The following is a 20,177-nucleotide window of genomic DNA, read 5'->3' on the forward strand; positions in this document are numbered from 1 at the left end:
GTCAAAGGTTTACAGTTCCATACCTCTCTGCTGAGAAATGAGAGGTACATTCCATTATATGGTCCAAGATTTCATTCTACATAAGTTCATACATTTTTTTCCAAGTGTCTCTGAATTCACATTTATTTTTCTTACTGAACATAATATTCCATCCATATTTGTGTGTCCATATTTGTATATTCATAAGGGTTAGATGATATAGTGAAAAAAGCTACCATATTTGGATCAGAGGACCTGGGCTCAACCCTTGGTCTTCTACTCACCACCTTCATGAACTTGGGCAAATCACTTAAAATTTTTTGGGCCTCAGTTTCCTCATCTGAAAAAAGAGAAGACTGTCCTAGACGTCCTTAAAGATATCTCACAGCAGAACTGGTACTTGATAATTGGGAACTTTTGACCATTGGCTTCTTGATACTCTAATACTTTCAGTAGCCTCTTCTGGTGTTCTTCCAATGTCTTTCCAAATATGAGTAGTGGCATGGTACAGTGAAAAGAATACTATCATTAGGCAGGGCTTTTTAAACTTTTTCCACTCATGACCCCTTCAGCATTTCTTAAAACTGTGGGTTGCAAACCCATATGGGTAGTATAGTGGAGCTATAAGAACTGAGTTCAAACTCCACCTCATGCTTATTACCCAAGTATCCTTGAACAAGCTACTTTACCTCCCTAGGTCTCCTATGGAAAATGCAGAGGTTGGAAAAGATCCCTTGTAGCTCTGTTATCTTTGATCCTGTGGTGAGATCATTTAGACACTCCAACACCTCCACTCCATTTATGTCATCAATTACTTTTCCCATAAGTCTTTGAAAAGCGATGGTGGCTCTAGAAATCCTAAGGGATATGTGCTCTTATTGACAGAATCCCATTGGTCTCTAAGCATCCCTGAGGCTTTCCATCTGCCCATCTGCAATTCCCTGAAACCTTTCCATATGCCCTACAGATGAATTCTATTGTATATTATTAATATAATATAAAAAGTTGCATATCATGTTATTCAGCCTACTGGAGTAAGCAATTTAAATTTAAATCTTGAAATAGCTATGTGTCACTAATGAATATTGGTAAAGAAATAAAACAAATCCTAGCAAAGAGACCACAGTAATATGTCCAAAAATGATTCACTGTAAGTTGGATTTATACCAGGATGTTTCAAAATTAGGAAAACAATTAAGATAATCATGTTAAAAAACACTGAAAGCAACATGATCATATCAATAGGTGGTGAAAAACTTTTGAAAAATTGCAAAACTTATTAATTTTAAAACTTTACAAAATATAAGCACAGAAGGGTCATTTCAAGATACAATTAAAAGTTTATGTCTACAGCCAAAAGTTAACACTATGTGCTGTGGGAAAAACATTAGAAGTTTTCCTAGTGAATACAGGAGTAAATCAAGGATGCCCTTTACTCACTATTATTTGACATAGTGCCAGGAATACAAGAAATAATAAGGTAAGGGAAAGAAATTAAAGGCATAAACATCATCAAAGAGACAAAACTATTCCTATTTGTTGATGACGTTGGTTTATTTCGAAAACTGAGAATCAGCAAATAAGTTGATACTATTACAATGATACCATTAATATCTTTAGCAAAGTAGTAGAATACAAAGCAAATTCACAAAAAATCAAAGCATTTCTACATAATAGCAGTAAAATTTAGGAGGAAAGGAGAAAGACATTCCACTCAAAGTAACTATAGGATGCATAAGGTATTTTGGAGGCAAATTACTAACATACATTCAAAAGTTATAAAAATACACGTTAAAGAAATAAGGAATGGCAAGTTGGAGAGACATTTATTTTTCATGTTTGATCTGTGACAATATAACAAAGATGGTGATACCTCATAAATTAACTTACATAATTTAGTACTTTTGCCAAATTATTTTATGGAACTGAACAAAATAACATATGAAAGAAACATGTGGAACAAAATTCAGGTGGAAGAACAAAAAGGTCTTCAACAGTGATTCTTTTTTATAATTAATTTATTTTTAGTTTTCAACATTCACTTCCATAAGATTTTGAGTTTTAAATTTTCTCCCCCTCCTCCTTCCCCCTCCCCAAGACAGCATGCAATCTGATATAGGCTCTACTTATGTATTCATGTTAAATATATTTTCACATTAGTCGTGATGTAAAGAAGAATTAGAACTAATGGGAGGAACCACAAGAAAAAGAAACAAAACAAAACAACAAAAGAAAAGGAGAGCAAATAGTCTGCTTCCATCTGCATTTAGACTTCAAAGTTCTTTCTCTGCATGTGGATAGCATTGTGAGTCTTTTGGAGTTGTTTTAGGTCCTTGCATTGCTGAGAAGAGATAAGTCTATCAAAATCAGTCATTGTGTTCTCCTGGTTCCATTCACTTCACTCAGCATCAGTTCATGTAAGTCTTTCCAGGTTTTTCTGAAGTCCACCTGCTCATCATTTTTCATAGCACAATAATATTCTACTACATTCCTATACCATGACTTGTTCAACCATTCCCCAATTGAAGGCCATCCCCTCAATTTCCAATTCTTTGCTACTACAAAAGAAGCTGCTATAAATATTTTTGAGCATGTGGATCCTTTTCCCACTTTTATGATCTCTTTCGGATACAGATCTAGAAGTGGTATTGCTGGGTCAAAGAGTATGCACAATTTTATAGTCCTTTGGGCATATTCAACAATGATTCTTAACATGGAGTCTATGAACTTGTTTTTTAAAATATAACTATATTTCAACATAATTAGTTTCCGTTGCAATCCTATGTATTTTATACACTTAAAAACTTTATTTTTCCTGAGAAAGGGTACATGAAGTTTCAGCGGATTTCCAAAAGGGTCCATGACACACAATAGGTTGAGAATCTATTTAAGAATCTACTGGTTTAGAATCTCAAGGGAATAAAAGATTTTTAAATAGGGATGAAGGATCAATAGTTATTTCAAACATCAAATTATACTATAAAGAAGTAATCAATAAAAGTATTCATAACTATTTAAAAATACAAAAGCAGATCGGTAGGACAAATAAGAAAGAATCAAATGTAATTGAGCTCAAAAAGAGTCCAATAAACCTAAGAACATAAAATACTTGGGGAAGAATTCCCAGTTTGACTAGAGCTACTGTGAAAATAGAAAAGCAATTTGGTAATAGACCAGAATCTTATAGTTAACATGGCAGTACACAATGCCAGTAAGTACAGGAGTAAATCAAGGATGCCCCTTACTCACTAGTATCTGACAGTACTAGGAATGCTAGAAACAATAATAAGATAAGAGAAAGAAATTAAAGGCATAAAAATCATCAGAGACAAAACTGCTCCTATTTGCTGATGATATGTTGGTTTACTTAGAAAACCCTGAGAATCAGCAAATAAACTGAATAATACCAAATAAACACACGATCTATTAAAGATCAAAACATCAAAAAATTTAAAGAGTAAGATTAAGCACTATTTTCAGTTATAGCTAAGAGGAGAATTTTTAACCAAATAAGATATAGAAATGATCACAAAAATGCAACTGATAATTTTAAGTACATAAATTAAAAAGCTTTTGCAGGAACAAACTCAATGAAGCTAGGAAAAGAAGGAGAGCTGTCAAATAAGAAAATACTTTCTCATTAAATATCTCTATGAGTCTGATCATCAAAATGTAATAGGACAGCAGAACCTGGTATCTTGCTTCTATGCATTCCCCTACTACAATGGTAGAGTATCCTCCTTTGATCACTTACATAGGCTGTGTCTCTAAATCCTGCCAGATTGAGACAGTCTCTCTCTTTCTGCTTTGTCCAGAGGTTGAAGATTTCACCCACTGCAGAGCCATGAACTGAACTGGAAAACTATAGGGAGGGGAAAGAAGGGAAGGATACTTCCCCTGCTCTCTCCTTTTAGGCCCCTGACTTGTGGGTGTTTCTGTTTCTCTTCTATTGCATACATTCTTTTCACTTTCAGATGAGACTTCAGAGCCAGGATTCCAAGCAAGATGTTGCAGCCAATCAGCCTGGCAGAGAAGCCCAGAGAAACCAAGGAATTCCAGGCTGAGATGGGTTTTTGACTTGGAATTTAGGACTGTGCTCTATGGGGACTGAACTGTACTGTGAACCTGAGTCATACCTGTTGGGGGGAGTAAGTTTGTATATTTTATTATACCTTTGAAGTAAATATTTCTTTGTAAATGCTAATCCAATTCTTAGTGGTTAAATGGAACTGGGATGCAGTGGACTGCTCCTTACACTTGAAGAAACACTATACATTGGGTCTAGAGTCATTGGCATAGAGCCTAGGCCCTAGATACTCTTAGTCCTTAGATGCTCCTACTCTGTAGGGTTATCAGAGACTGGGATGGGGGTGAGGGGAGAAGAGGTGAAATGTAACAATTAGCCTTTGGGAGCAGTGGGAGGCCAGGGTAGTCAGTGTTATAGAGATATATAGGGAATTGATGCACAGGATTTAAATCTTAATACGCACAGTGTACAACTATACCCCCAGTCCCAAGATTTCTCTTCACCTCTCCCAAAACCCAAATTTCAATGGATTCTTGCATTGCTGGAGTATGCAGTCTTACCTTGATCCAATATGCCATAAATAGCTTTAATCAATTCATAATTATTCTGAACCCAGACCTCTGTCCAGGGGACTTTTAATTTGAGAACTCACATACCTAAGTACCCTTTGCCCCTCCCTCTGATTAGAGAGTGGAGACTTCCTCCCACAACCCCCATTTAAGGAGGGAGCCCAGGCCAGGCATGTCTTCATTTCCCACAACACTTCACTCCTTTGTACTTCTTGATCATACCCCCATGGCAGGTACTTTCTCTCCTCCCACCTCTCTTCCCTCCCCTCTTTTCAGCTTCCTTTCAAGTACTGTCTTCCTCATTAGAATGTAAGCTCTTTGAGGGTACCTTTTTGTTTGTATTTGTATTCCTAGCACTTAGAACAGTCCCTGGTATATAGTAAGTGCTTAATAAATACTGACTGACCAGCCTCCACCAAAATGTAATACTGAGCCAATGAAAACTCTGACTCTGGAGCCCCTTGCTACTTTTCTCAGCTGAAATGTGGGACAGAAGGTAGGTAATAAGTTTTACAATTCATAGCTTAAGCCAATATCAATTTAACACTCTCTATTTAAAGATCACAGGATCCATAACTCTAATAGCAAAAGCATTTATCAAGCACATAAAATCAATATAAATAATGAAAGAATTAGACATAAATGGGTGCAACAACTCTATGTTGCAGGGAGTTATTTTTCTTCCTACTCCGTATTCCCACTAATCCTCCATCCCCAACACATTGGGAAAGGGACTTAGTAGTCACTTAGGAACTCATACAGTCCAATGCTAAAGTACCCTAGGAGGGGGGTTTCAGTGGTCTGTGAACTTGGATGCGGCAGGGGTATGCAATTTTATTCTCATTATTTTTTGGTTCTCTTTTATAATTCTGTGTATTTTATACGATACATTCAAAGACACTATTCTGCATTCATATGCCTTGCCAGATCGCCAAAACGGTCCATGATACAAGAATCAGGCTTAAGAAATTGCCGAAGCCTCTCTAGACCCAGACTTTGGAGTTCCAAGAGGATATCAATACCCATCCATAAGTTTCCTTTGCTTTTTAAACTTCCCGCCTATCAAAATTCCCTACCAATCAGAGTCTTCACTCGGTGATTGCCTTTGTTCTGTGAAGGGATTCTGATATATCGCCTTCTGGGAAATGTAGTTCAAGAAGTATGCGTCTCTTCTCCCTCCCATGCATCTTCTGTGTGAACCAGAAAATGTGCGAGAAACCAACTTCAGAAAACATATAAATGAGTTGCATTTATTGGATTGTTTCACTGTTTGTATTCCCCCAGAGCCTAGCACGTAGTGATTAATAAATGCTAGTTGATTGGTTATTCCGCCAACCTTTAATGTCCATCCTATTTCATGGTGCCTGCTCACTCTTAGAGCTGAAAGGAGACAGAGGTCATCAGCTACTGCGCTCGCTCTCTCTCTCTCTCTCTCTCTCTCTCTCTCTCTCTCTCTCTCTCTTTCCAGATTTGGAAACTGAAACACAGTGTGGTTAGCTGGTTGGTCCAAAGAAGATCTGAGTTCAAATCCTTCCTCAGACACTTCCTTAGCTGTTGGTTCTGGGTAAGTAATTTTCTTCCAAATTCAGTTTCCTGATCTGTATCTGTATAACAATACCACATACCTTTAGAGTGTTGTAATGAGGTAATATGTTAAACGCTTTGCAGACCATAAAGAGCCGTGATAAATGCTAACCAGCTTTTATTAGTGGCAGCAACAGCAGCATTTGAACCCAAAACCTGTGACACCACCGCCCCCCCCCCCCCCCCCCCCCCGGCTAGGAGGACTCTTTAGTGCACTCCTTTCATCCCTACTCAATCCAAAGAATGCAACCCTTTGCTCAAGAGTTGGGCATTAAACAGGACTCCGAATTCTAAACCCAATGTACCCGGGCTTCACTCGCTTCACTTCACCCTGGTCCTGGCGCTTGTAGTTCACCTTACGAACCAAGCAAGCGTAGCATCCAACCTGGTCCCAAAGCAGCCAATGCCCTCCTGTGACTGCTTGCTCCTCCCGGCCTGGTAGTGGTCAGGCTGGTGGTGGGGCCGTGACTGTTCATCTTCGAACCTAGACTGGAATTTCCAACCTTGGGGGAAAGATGCAGGACGCGATGGCCCCAGCCAGCGCAGGGGTGCAGAGGAGCTGGCCCAGCTCCATCTTCTTCAGCAGCAGGGAGTAACGGAGCTAAGGATGCCGTGAGCGCACAATGTTGGGGAGGGGCCATGGGGCGAGGGGCGCGGCCGGCCTGTAGGATCATTCTGCGGGCTCCGGCCCGGGTCCCAGGGAGCAGCGCCAAGTCTACTACTCCAGCTCGGCCGCTATTCACTGCTGGCTCGGGGAGCCCTGTGGGTGAGCCTCCCCCACCACCCTTATCCTGGTCTGCACCCTTTTCCCTCCCTGCCCTGGGACCTCTGAGTCTTCACCTTCCCGATCTGCTACCGTAGGATCCACTCCAATTCCCCATCTCCATCCCTACCCCACCCTATCTTCACCCCCAATCCTTCTTAGCCTCTCTCTCTCAAGGTTTCCAAGAATCTTTCCCTCTTAGAGAATGCGTTCCTCGTTTCAGCTGCCGCCACGCGGCAAGTAGGGGAATGTGTCCATGAATTCCTGACCTTGCTTGAGAGGAAGTATAACGATAGAGGTTTTCTGTTCTCACATCCATTTACTCGTTTGATCCTCAAAACAGCCTTGCGAGTTAGGTAGGAAAGATGACATACATACTCATTTTACAGGTGAGGGGAAAAAAAAGTCCTAGAGAGGTGAGGTGTTTTACCCAAGGTCACACAGCCAGTAAGTGTGGGAGCCCAGCCTTGAAGCCAGGTGTTCTAACCTCAAGGCTAGTGGGTTTTCTTTTTGGGGAAAGGACCTTTATAAAACGAAGGGTGGTTTGGGTGAATACTGCATGCTCTTGGACACTGGCCAAGTTAGGAACCACTCTTTGCACATTGGTGTCATAGGACCTTAGATTTAGAGCTGGGAAGGACCCCCAGAGGTCATCTGGCACAATCCCATCGTTATACAGATAAGGAAACTGAGGTCCATAGAGGGTAAGTGATGTGGGCAATTGATAACACAAGCAGCATCAGGATTGGGATCAAATTGTCAGACTCTAGACAGTTGTGCAACATTGCCCCCATCTGTAAAATGAAAATATTGGTCTCTAAGGTCTCTTGAAGTTCTGATAGATGCTTCTTCGCCAGGTTTGGGGAGGGGGCAGAGATGTCCTTGGAGAAGGAAGTAGAGACTCAGAAATGAAGAGCAGTGTGATAGGGCTACCTCCAGAGATACCTTAGTTGCTGGCTGTTTTCGAGCAGAAGCTGAATGACTAACTACTACCCTCTTAAGAATCCATACTTCAGTGGGGCTTTCCACTAGATCACCTCTGAGCTGCAGTTATGATAGTGTGTAATTCTAACGAGTCAAAGTATTTTCCTATGATGATCTAGCCCCTTCACTCTTTGCAAAGCACCTTTACATTTACAATCTCATTTAATTTCTCTATAATAAATATATCTAGAGGAAGACCTCTAAGCTATTTGGGGTTAGCTTTGGGAAAGTCATGGCCATGCTGATAAGAAATATAGGCAGTGGTTCACTTGTGTGTGGTTGTAGCGCCCATCAGATGGTGCTCAAAACAGAACAAAGCACTGGTATTAAACATTACTTATAGTCAGCAAACTTTAGTAACATAATCAGCACAATTGAATAATTTTACCCCAAGCACATTCTTATTCATGGCAACAGAAGACCCACTCCACTCCACCAACAAAGAAAAAAAATTCTCCAGAGAAGCTTCATGACCCCCAAGAAGAGTGGACAGTGGAATCAGAAAAACCTGGGTTCAAATTCTACTGGTTATATGACCAAGGGAGAATCACTTAACTTCTAGTGCCCTCAGGCATCTTTAAAAGACTATAAATTACATGCAAGTTTCCCATCATTGGAGATGCTACGCTGGCAGTTGCTCACATCCATGGTATGACCAGAAAGAGAAAGTAAATAGCATCCTATTCTTGTCATTCCTTTTGTATTTGGAATGATTTCTTTATTATCCTTTGATCGTATTTCTCTTCCCCACCTCCCACCCCCACCAACTTTGACTGCTATAGACATTCATTTTAATCAGATGCCAGGTAGATACAATGATAAAAATAGAAATGTGTATAGCCCCACTCATCTTGATTTACTCTACTAACATACTTAACACTCTTCTTCTGGGGGAAGGCCACCTGATTAATCTTATTATTAAGGCAGCAACCCACATGGTTACTTGGAGGATTTGCCCCACTTGGGAGGTTGCCTGCCAGCCAGTTAGGATCCCCAATCCTAATTTGATGTCCCTCATAGTTATTTCTAGATCCCTAGTAGCACACAGTCATAAGTCCCTATAAAATTATAGAATATTAGAGCTGGAAGGGGCCTTAGCTAAAGTCTTATTCGATCTTCTAAATCTGCAGAGCAGAAAATAGGAAGAGAGAAAGAAGTTTACCTGAAGTCACCTATGAGTTCAGTGGCAGAGCTGGGACCAGAACCCAGATCTCCTGACTCCTATTCAGAAGTTCTTAATTAAGGTTTCCATCCATGAGTCTTTCTTTACTGTCTAGTGTGTTTTTAAGTTTCCCCATCTGTAAAATGGGGATAATAAAATTTCTGCTACCCACCTCTCAAGGCTGTGGTGTGAGGTTCAAGTAAGATAACAGATGAAGCCTTTGGGGGACAGTAAGGCACTACAAAAGTGCAAGCTACTATTATTGTTCTTCTAGGGCTGCTGACTTAATAAGAAACGGATGTGCTGTGCATTGAAATTATTAAAAGCCCAGTTCTCCCACACTCTTGACGAAAGCAAGGTAAGGTGCCCCAAGGTGATGTGCTGTGAGCCAGCAGGACACAGTGACAATCTACCTTTATGTTTCCTGTAACCTTGTAGAGCTCAGCGTTTTTAATTTGTATGTTAGGGCTCCCATGTATGTTTTGAATGATGCCAAGGAAATGAGTTTATTAATTAATAAAAAATAATTATTAAATTAATAAAACCTGCTTTAAAATGAAGTTTTAATTAAATTTGCTTTCTAAAAGAAGCCAACAGCTTAATCTATAGTTAAATCTGTACCTAAAGACTGTTATCTCCTGATTTTTACGGACATGAATAGCCTTGATTGTTAGAGGGCCATATTCATAACTGTACCAGTCATGCCAGTTTAATCTTTGGGGACCCTACCATACCTAGCGCTGGGCCCTGTATACAGTAAGTGATCATGTTCATTGATTTAATTCATTTCAAGAAAACATGGAGCCAGTTCAAGAAAACATGAACCCATCACCAGTCTTTATGCGAAGACTTCCGATTACGCCAGGATATGGAGGTAAGTGATCAATTCCTTTGACAATCGTGATTTTGTTACAAGGAGAGGACTTAAAATGTGTAATTAGGAAGATATTTGAGCATATCATCTTTGGGTATGATTTTGAATAGATGACCTCCAGGGTTCTTTTTCGCTCTAGATACCGGGATTTTTTTCTGCCTTATAGTAACTGCCAGTTACAGAGTCAGCATGGCAGTGTACGGTGCTGGGCTTGGAGTGGAAAAGATTTGGGTTCAGGTCCTGTCCCTCCTTCTAGCACTTACTAGCTGTTGTGACTCAGCAGTTGCTGTGCCTCCTTGTTGTATCTCAGGCAAGCCCCTAGCACTTATCAAAGCATAGATGAGGAGCATCTCCCTTGAGGGAGGAATAACCCTATTGTGGAATCACTGGTGCTTCCCGTATTCAAAGAACGAAAATTGGATGACATCTTCTTTCTAACAGATAGCAACAAAGATTTCTTTGGATTCATGAGGTCCGTTTTTCTCAGAGCTGCTCCATTCTCAACTGATGACTTTGCCCCAAATCTTTCTGCATCATAAAACAGTTTGCCTTAGCTAAATTATCCAGCTTAGTTTGTAACTTGCTCCAACATTCATAAAAAACTGCTTTGTGGGAGAACAAGCAGATATAAATACCACCAGTAACACAGGCTAGATTGTAGTTATCCAATTTCGTGCCTTTTCTATTAGCAGAATTTTAGTTTTGTGCACACCTAGATACCAATCAAGATAGGATTTGATGCTGATTAAAAATAATAGCTAATAGCTAACGTTTATGTAGTGTTTACTGTTTGCCCAGGGACCATGTGCTAATTGCTTTACAATTATCATCTCATTGGTATAGCACTAAAAATGCTATTTAAGCTATATTAACTGAAACTCTCCAAGGGCCGGGGATGGGGAGTAGGTTTGGCATATCTTATTTGTCTTTGTACCCAGACTAGCACAGGGTCTTGTATGTACATCGGTGATGTTTAATAAGTGTTTGCTACTCCTCCATCACCCCACATAATTTTGTGTTGCTGTTGTTTAGTTGTTTTCAGTTGTGTCTGACTCTTTGTGACCCCATTTGGGGATTTCTTGGCAAAGATACTGGAGTGGTTTGCCATTTCCTTCTCCAGCTCATTTTACAGATGCGGAAGCTGAGGCAAACACAGTAAAGTGACTTGCCCCGCTATTAAATGTCTGAGGCCAGATTTGAATTCAGGAAGATGAGCCTAATTGACTTCAGTTCTGATGCTCTATTCACTGAGCCACCTAGCTGTCCTCACATAATGATAGCTTCCATTTATATCAACAATTCGCAAAATACTTTTCTCAAAACAGTCTAAAGAGGTAGATTGAGCAAATTTCCATTTTCTAGATGAGAAAATTAAGGATCAGAGAAGAGATGAGATTTGCCTACAACCATTTAGTTTATTAAGTGGCAAGAGGCAAGATTCAGGATCTAAGTCTCCTTGTTCTAAAGCCAGTGTTCTTTTCTTTTACACACTGGCCTGCCTCTCTGTCATTAGAGAAAATTGTTACCTGGAAAAGGAGCCAGGGAGGTAAATATAACCAGTGATAACATAACTCAAAGTTCACCATTATTCCAAAGATATTGTATGTTGTATGTGTGTGAGTGTTTATGTGTATCTTTTGGGTTGGGGGTAGGGAGTGGGGGTCATCTGAAGTCTAGCTCTATTTAGGTAAGAGGGGCAAAATAGTATCTTCAACTAAGGCATACTTTTCTATAGCTTTAAATTCCGTTCTTAACATGTCTTTCCACATACATTTACCCTTTTATAAAAATATTGTTTTACTGTGACAATATTATAGTGTTTAGAATTCAGCATCAAGCCTCAATAAATGATTCTGTTTTACCCACGCTAATTTTAATGATTATATGTTATTTTGAGGAAAATGGTGAAAAATTGGTCAGGGGGTGTTTCTCACATATAACCCATTTACCTTTTTTATATATTTGGTCTTGGCTTTAATAAGACTGCAATTTCCAAACAGGCCAAAAAGAAAGATCCAAAATTGCATTTTGGAAGTGTCAAAGAAAATAAGCATTCTCTCTAAAAACATGAATAATTTCAGTGACTTCTCAGAACGATCATTTTGTCACATTAAATGTTCCCCCATTTGCTGTTAAGGTTGACATCAGGAATGGACTCTAAAAGAATATCACTGTCATCATCTTTGTCAGAAGGGGGCTTCCCCTCCCACTCCTCCTCCAAGGTCATTGTTCCCCCAGCCCTGGGGAGGGCTAGGTAGCTGGTGAAACCACATTGCTGGTGTTAACATTTGCACAGCAAAAATCGGACGGTTCTTTTGGCTGTGTGAGAGATTCCGGACGCTGTCGGGTTTACTATTCATTGGGGATGAAGTAGAGTTATTGGTGACCTTCTGTCCACTCCTTTCTAAGTTAAATGCTGAATTACATTTATTTTGTTTCTACAGGTTACATTCCTCTCCGGATCAGCAGAATGGGTGCTTCGCACAAGAGGGACACCAATTTCTGTGTCAGAAAATTCAGAGACACAACTCAGAGATACAAAAATCAGATGGATGCACTGAGATACCAAGCAGCCACTGCCGACAAACTACAAGGAGTCTGTTCCAAGGAAACGGTTTTAAGGATGATACATGATTATTACCTCCGCAATCACCCAACTTATATAGGTACTCAGTTTTTCAACAAACTTTGCTATCACTTAGTCCTAGAAACAGAACCGGCAGCAAGAAACTGCCAGGCCGCTGAGTAAATGGAGGTTCTTGAGTAAATGAAGGACACCTGGGTAAGCAGGTGCTAGGTGGTGAAGTGGACAAAGCAGCTGATTCTGGACTCAGAAAGATAGGAGTTCAAATCCAGCCTCAGGCACCTACTAGCTGTGTGACCTTAGACAAGTGATTTAACTTCTGTCTGCCTCAGTTTCCTTAACTGTCAAATGGAGATCATAATAGCACCCATCTTGCAAAGTTGTTATGAGGATCAAATGAGATTATATTTGTAAAAATGCTTAGCACAGTGCCTGGCACATAGTAGGTGCTATAAAAATGTTTATTCCCTTCTTTTCTCGAAGTGGGAAAGCCTTCCTGAATAAGAGCAGGAAAGTTTTCAGAATCTTTACTTGTAAATATAAAGTGTGAAAAGCTAGCTTTTTGAAACCAGGCAGACAAAGCATTTCAAACGAGAGGGGCAGCTGGTAGTAGGATTCTAATGGGAAGAAGAAGACATCGGACCAGGAGTTAGGAGAGCTGGGTTCTAGGGCCAGTTTTATCACTAACTTGCTATGAGACCTTGGACCAGCCATTTTATCTTTACTTCTCTGGGCCCAAGTTCTAAGGGCCCAGAGCACATCTGTAAAATAAAGGGGTCGGAGTAGATGATCCCCATGGTCCCTACTAAATTCTAATGGCTGATGATGATTCAAATCAGCCAATGTTTATTCAATATCTATTTCAAGTTCTTAGTTGCTACAGGTTATACCAGATAAGTAAACCATGAAGCCTACCTTCAAGGATGTAATGGAATTTGATAACCTCTTCTTTCTGAGTTCAAATCTGGCCTCAGACACCTACTAGCTGTGTGACCCTAGACAAGTCAAAACCCTGTTTGCCTCGGTTTCTTCATCTTAAAATGAGCTGGAAAAGGAAATGGCAAACCACTCCAATATCTTTGCCAAGAAAACCCCAAATGGGGTCCCAGAGTCTGGCATGACTGAACAATCACCGTTCTACCTAGAACCTCACCTCTGACCTTTTAAAGGACAGAGAAAATTGGAAACTTGAAAAATAAAATGGCAACACAATCTCCAGCAATTAAGGGCTCAGATATAAGTGGAGTAATGGGATTTGAGAGAAGTAATGTTAACAGCTCACATTTATATATCACTTTAAGGTTTGCAAAGGGCTTTAATGTGTTATTATTAGCTCATTTGATGAAGTAAAAGTAGACCATTTGGAAGAGGTAAAATAGTAGATATAGCCAAGCACTGGGAGGTTTCATTGTTTAGTTCTGCAGTTCTCAAACTTTTGATTAAACATTACATTTAATATTTTTATTTTTAATAGGATTTTGAATTCTTAAATATTTTAAAATGCACATTCTAAAATATTATTGAGGAGTCATCCAAAGTGCTTTTTTGACATATAACTATCAATATTGATTATATTAGAAATTAAAGTATCTTCATATTATTATGAAAGTAGTTTTGACCTCAAGGACCTCCTGAAAGAGTTTCAGGGACCCCCAGGGCTTTCCAGGCCACACTGTGAGAACCACTGATCTAGTAGAAAGAGAATTTGGTCAGGAAAACCAAAATTTGTGTCTCTAAATCAGACATTTACTAACTATGTTAATCTTGTACAAACCACTTCTCTGAGTTTCATTTGCAAAATGAAGACAATACTACCTCATTGTAAAGTGCTTTGTAAACCATAAAATTAAAGGTGGACATAGAGAGAGAGTGGGACAGATGTCCCAGAACATTGTTGGGGAAGTATTCCCATTGGTTTATTGATATCTTTCCCATTCTTCAGGGCCCAGTTCTAATATTATATCCTGAATGAAGCCTGCTACAGTTCTTCCAACTGAAAGCATATGATTAAAATTCTGATTTTTTTAGCATTAATTTCAATTACTGTAGCCCTTGTGTATATTATGCTCTTCATTCTGTCTTTGGTCCAAATCAGTTCATTCAATTTTTCCCATGCTTCTGTGCTTTTTATAATTTTTATGGCAGAATAAAATTACATTACATTCATATACCATAATTTGTTCAATCTTTCCCATTGATGTACATTCACTTTGTCTCTAGTTTTTTACTTCTATGAAGAAAGCTCTATGCATATATGGGAATTTGGGGTAATTTATTTCTTTGAGGCACATGCTTAATAATGTAATCAAAGGGTGTGAACAGTTTGGTAAATTTTTTCATAATTCAAAATTGATTCCCAGAATGGTTGGACCTATTCACAGTTCCATTAATACTGTATGGATATGCCTGTTTTGCTACAGTCCCTCCATTACTAGCTTATTTCTGTCTTTTTCCATCTTTGGCAATTTGGTTAATAAAACTTGTGAATTGCTAAATGTGCATTTCTCTTCTTATTAATTATTTGGAGCATTTGTTTATGTAGTCCCTGATAATATGCATTTCTTCTTTTTTAAAATCTGTTCATATCCTCTGCCCAATTATCTGTTGGATTGTTGTGTTGTATTACGATTTAGGATCTTTGCCCCTCTTATTTTCACCTAAACCCTTGACTTTTGGTTTCCCCCAAATGAATTTCATTGTAATTTGTCTTAATTCTTCTCTGTCAAATCTCTAGTTTGATTGGCATATCAAAAATGTAAATTAAAGTAAAGTATAATCACTTTTATTATGTTGATATGGCCCATCCATCCAAAACCATGCCATGATTAGCATTAGGGGAACTGTAGCTTTATTTTGTATTGTAGTTATTTGTGTTAATGGTTTATTTCATTTTCTGGATTGTATGCTACTTGAGAGCAGGAGCTCTTATCCTATCTCCCCCAGGATCTGTTAAAATGCCTTGAACATGACATAGCTTTTGAACATAATAGCTTTTGGGGCAATGAATGTTCAATTAGTTCTCAGAAGATGAAAAGAAAATAGATTGAATGTAACTGTTAGTTGACCTAACTTGGAACTCTGACAGAGGCTTTGTAAGGCAACCCCTACTTACAGTTACTCAATTTGAGAACAACTAACTTATACAACAAATAAAGCGAATTCTCATTCACATTTTTGTTTGTATTTCTGTAGTGAGAAGGCAGTGTGATGTAGTGGCTTGTAAAGCAATGATACATAGATGAAGTTGCTCCTTTTTAATCACAGGTTCAGTAAAATATGTAGATATAGTGTGTAATAGATATATATGTACACACATATTTTATATATGTGTATGTGTATATATATGTGTGTGTAGGTATTAATGTGTGTGTATATATGTGTGTATGTGTATATATATGTGTGTGCATGTGTATGTGTGTATATATGTACATATCTACATATATACACATACATGCACACACATATGATTTTTTAAAAGACTGGGTCTTCCCGTTTCACCCAGGCTAGATGTGAAGAGGCTACTTGAAAGACACCTTCTATTCTTTCCCAATATGGGACATGAGGAGTCACTTGACCCAGAGAGATGCCACTCTTACATGGATGTATAGAACTAAGTATGCATTGATACCTGAAAACATGTCCCCCACCCTCTTCCCTTTTCTTTATCTTTTCCCGTCGGAGTTACTGCTTCCTGACACTGATGTTATTGTCTCTGTTACTGCTAGGAGGACAGAAGAAGGAATGGTTTTTCTCAGAAAGCGTTTTCCCAGAATAATAGCATTACACATTGTGATTTTTTTACAGTTGAAATAATATTTTAAATATTATATTTCAGGGATGTTATAGGTTAAATAAATTTTGGGAGTGGTGGGTAAAGAAATAGGAGCCTGATTCTTGTCACATTTTTACATTACTGGTAGGGGACTAGCCATTCTGGGTTATGAAAAACCTACATTCATATACTTAGGGAAACTTACAGTATGGGATCTGAGAGCTGTCTGTACTGGATAATTCTAGGATTGTGGATCTTTAGGTGAAAAAGACAGGTGAATTAGAGGCTATATAATTCCCCTCACACACATACCTCATCTGAAAGTGAAACTTAGAGAGAGATGAAGCGATTTGTCCAAAATCACATAGGTAATAAGTTACAGAAGCAGGATTGGAACCCAGGTATCTGCCTCCAAAGTCAAGGCTCTTTCTATCATGGCACTTTCTTATATTTATCTGCATGCATCTTGTCTATACTAATATATGTAAATGTTGCCTTCCAGTTAAAATGTAAGGTCTTTGAGACCATGGACTATTCTTCCTATCTACAAGTCCTAGCACAATGCCTGGCATGTAGTAACTGCTTAGTTAAATACTAATTGATTGATTAATTAGTTGATTTTCATATGGTAAATTTCCTGCCCCTCCCTATGACTCTTGAATATATGTACACATTTTTCTGAGTGGCTTCTGAAGCATTTTTATTGTAATTGAAAAGTCCTTTTTGAGCATAGATCTTCTGGCTTAGGCCCCTTCATGACTATCAGCTTCAACTTTTGGATCCTTAGCAATTTAAGAGGGTGCTTGAGTACTGGTTAACTAGGGGTATTGTTTTTAAGTGTGATTTTATCCCTTTGCAGAAGCTGATCATAAGAAGAAGCCTTTACAGGAGCCCCCCATTCCTGGCTGGGCAGGCTATGTGCCGAGAGCCAGGGTTACAGAACTTGGCTGTGCTGTGCGTCATCATGTGATGGCAAAACAGAGCTATGAAGATTTCCTAAATATGACGGAAATGCACAAGAAAGGTCCATTCAAACGATATCAGAGGTAAGACTCACCTGAAGAAGTTAGCAGTGATGTTTGCAACAGGAAGAAGCATTTGAAATCCAAAGTAATTTGTTCATGCTCCAAAGGTGTACATGCTTTTTGCTCTTTGCAGTCAGTACCCAGCATCTTGGAGGATAATCCCACACAGCAGTAAGATGTCTCCTTGTTCCCAGGCAGTATGACTGGGACTTCACTGCTCCTTGTGAGGAGAAGAGGGATTGATTGCAGAATTGATTGTCCTTAGGGGCAAATAAGGGTGATATCTAGCAAACCTGGGGTCGGACTCTAACCCTAGGGCTGGAGAGGAGAAGGGGAGGGACTGGAATGGCTTCCGATTGTGTCCACAGAAGATCTACAAAAACACAATTTAGAAGGAAGAAGATCTTCGATTGGCTATAGGTAAGATATGGAAGCACTCTGGGCATATTTTGAACCAATATTGTGGTTTCTATTTCAACTGCAGCCTGATGGAAGATAAGCTATTTAGAACCATCCCTGTACCTCCTGAGTTTTGCCCAGGATTTAAACCAAAATGTGAATGTAAGTATCCTCTTTTGTTTTACAGATCAGGTTGAACCTCTGTTTTCCACTGACATTCTCATTAGCCAGCTCCTAGTCCAACATCAAGGCTGCACACGGTGTTCATCATTGAACTCCAAACTAACAACTATTTGTTTTACAGGTGAATATTCCTCTACAAGACCCAGTGGAGGTGGCTATGGAACCTCTTCACTCTCTGACTTTCCGACACAATATCGGGGACCCTGCGCACGGAGGAAATACCTTGAACCACTAACCTGCACAGGCTATGCAGGGGGATAGGACACATGGAACTCTTATCGTGCTCTTGACTTAAGCAGCTTCAGCCCATTGAAACACACACATGTGCTTAAAAGTCCTGTCTATTTGAAATCTGGCTTCCTGAATTTTACACCACTCTTAAATATTTAGGACACAGCCTCAATTGTCCACCAGCTATTCCACAAGAATCCGTGCACCTGCTGACTGCACAAGTCATTGGCCATAAGTATTCCATGGGGACGCTATGATGAGCGACCGTTATATAGATTAACTCTGATCTTTTATTGTGTTGGAAATAAAAATGCCACTTCTCTGTGTAATGAGTGACAGGCCTCTCCCTTGGGTTTCTCGCCTTTGCAATGGTCAGTTTGAAGCCAATAGGAAACGAAGTATAGCGGAAGAAGTTTTATGCTAAGAAATATGAGACCTACATTCTAGTCCCAGCTCTGACACTAATTTACTATATGATTTTGGATAAATCACTACTTACTTGACACATTTGTAAAATAAACTTTGCCAGTTTGAAGGTAGAGGCCTGGGCCAGATGGTCTCTTAATGTTCTTTCTAGTTCTAAGATCTATAAACCACTGATAAGTATAAAATATTATCCTAGAGCCTTGACATTATACATCATGTTCTGCCATAGAATAGTTCCATCTTTGGCTACCCTGCCTGATTGTTAAATTTACTATTTTGAGATGATAACTTTTTTAATTAATTGATTTTTGGTTTTCAACATTCACTTCCATAAGATTTTGAGTTCCAAATTTTCTCCCCATCTCTCCCTCCCCCCACCCCAAGATGGCATGTAATTTGATATAGGCTCTATATATACATTCATATTGAACTTATTTTCACATTAGTCATGTTATAAAAAAGAAATAGAACCAATGGGAAAAACCACAAGAAAGAAGAAACACACAAAAAAGAAAGAAAAGAGCAAAAAATATGCTTCAATCTGCATTCAGATGCCATAGCTCTTTTTCTGGATGTGGACAGCATTTTCCATCCTGAGTCCTTTGGAGTTGCCTTGAATCCTTGCTTTGCTAAGAGGTAAGTCTATCAAAGTTAGTCACCGAACATTGTGGCTGTTACTGTGTACAATGTTCTCCTGGTTCTGCTCACTGCACTCAGCATCAGTTCATTCAAATCTTTCCAGGTTTTTCTGAAGTCTGCCTGCTCATCAGCAGAATAGTATTCCATTATATTCATATGCCACAACTTGTTCAGCCGTTCCCCAACTGATGGGCATCCCCTCCATTTCCAATTCTTTGCTACCACAAAAAGAGCTGCTATAAATATTTTTGTATGTGTGAGTCCTTGTCCCATTTTTATGATCTCTTTGGGTTACAGCCCTAGAAGTGGTATTGCTGGGTCAAAGAGTATGCACATTTTTTTTTTGGATGGGGGAAGAGGGCAATTGGGGTTTAGTGACTTGTCTGAGGTCACATGGCTAGTAAGTATGTCAAGTGTCTGAGGTCAAATTTGAACTCAGGTCCTCCTGGCTCCACAGCCAGTGCTCTACTCACTACATCTCCTAGCTGCCCGGGTATGCTCATTTTTATAGCCTTTGGCCATAGTTCCAAATTGCTCTCCAGAATGGTTGGATCAGTTCACAATTTTCCCCACATCTTCTCCAGCATTTATAATTTTTCTGTTTTGTCGTGTTAGCCAACCTGACAGGACAGATGTGGTGCCTAAGAATTGTTTTGATTTGCATTTCTCTAATCAACAGTGATTTAGAGCATTTTTTCATATGACTATAGGTAGCTTTGATTTCTTCCTTTGAAAACTTCTTGTTCATATCCTTTGACCATTTATCAACTGGGGAATGATTTGTATTCTTATAAATTTGACTCAGTTCTCTATATATTTTAGAAATGAGGCCTTTATCAGAGCCTATAAAAATGGTTTTCCAGTTTTTTGCTTCCTTCCTAATCTTGGTTGCATTGGCTTTATTTGCACAAAACTTTTTAATTTAATGTAATCAAAGTTATCCATTTTTCATTTCATAATGTTCTCTGTGTCTTGT

The 20,177-nt window shown here is 39.1% G+C and overlaps 1 protein-coding gene across 2 annotated transcripts; it reads left to right on the forward strand.

Moving 5' to 3' along the window:
- Window positions 1–6,825: 6,825 nt before the first annotated feature.
- On the forward strand, window positions 6,826–18,470 carry C8H10orf82 (chromosome 8 C10orf82 homolog). 2 transcript variants are annotated; one of them, XM_036734186.1, is made up of 8 exons: window positions 6,826–6,925; window positions 7,100–7,278; window positions 9,343–9,426; window positions 9,862–9,942; window positions 12,387–12,608; window positions 17,158–17,344; window positions 17,808–17,884; window positions 18,027–18,463. In XM_036734186.1, the coding sequence occupies exons 4-8, from the start codon at window positions 9,867–9,869 to the stop codon at window positions 18,164–18,166; spliced, it is 702 nt and encodes a 233-aa protein (XP_036590081.1). In that variant the 5' UTR covers window positions 6,826–6,925; window positions 7,100–7,278; window positions 9,343–9,426; window positions 9,862–9,866; the 3' UTR covers window positions 18,167–18,463. The 2 variants fall into 2 exon arrangements, with proteins under 2 accessions (XP_036590081.1, XP_036590082.1); XM_036734187.1 differs by lacking the exon at window positions 7,100–7,278 and having other exon boundaries at window positions 6,859–6,925; window positions 18,027–18,470.
- Window positions 18,471–20,177: the final 1,707 nt, after the last annotated feature.

The sequence above is a fragment of the Trichosurus vulpecula genome, chromosome 8 (genome assembly GCF_011100635.1).
Source record: "Trichosurus vulpecula isolate mTriVul1 chromosome 8, mTriVul1.pri, whole genome shotgun sequence".
In the NCBI taxonomy this organism is placed as follows: domain Eukaryota; kingdom Metazoa; phylum Chordata; class Mammalia; order Diprotodontia; family Phalangeridae; genus Trichosurus; species Trichosurus vulpecula.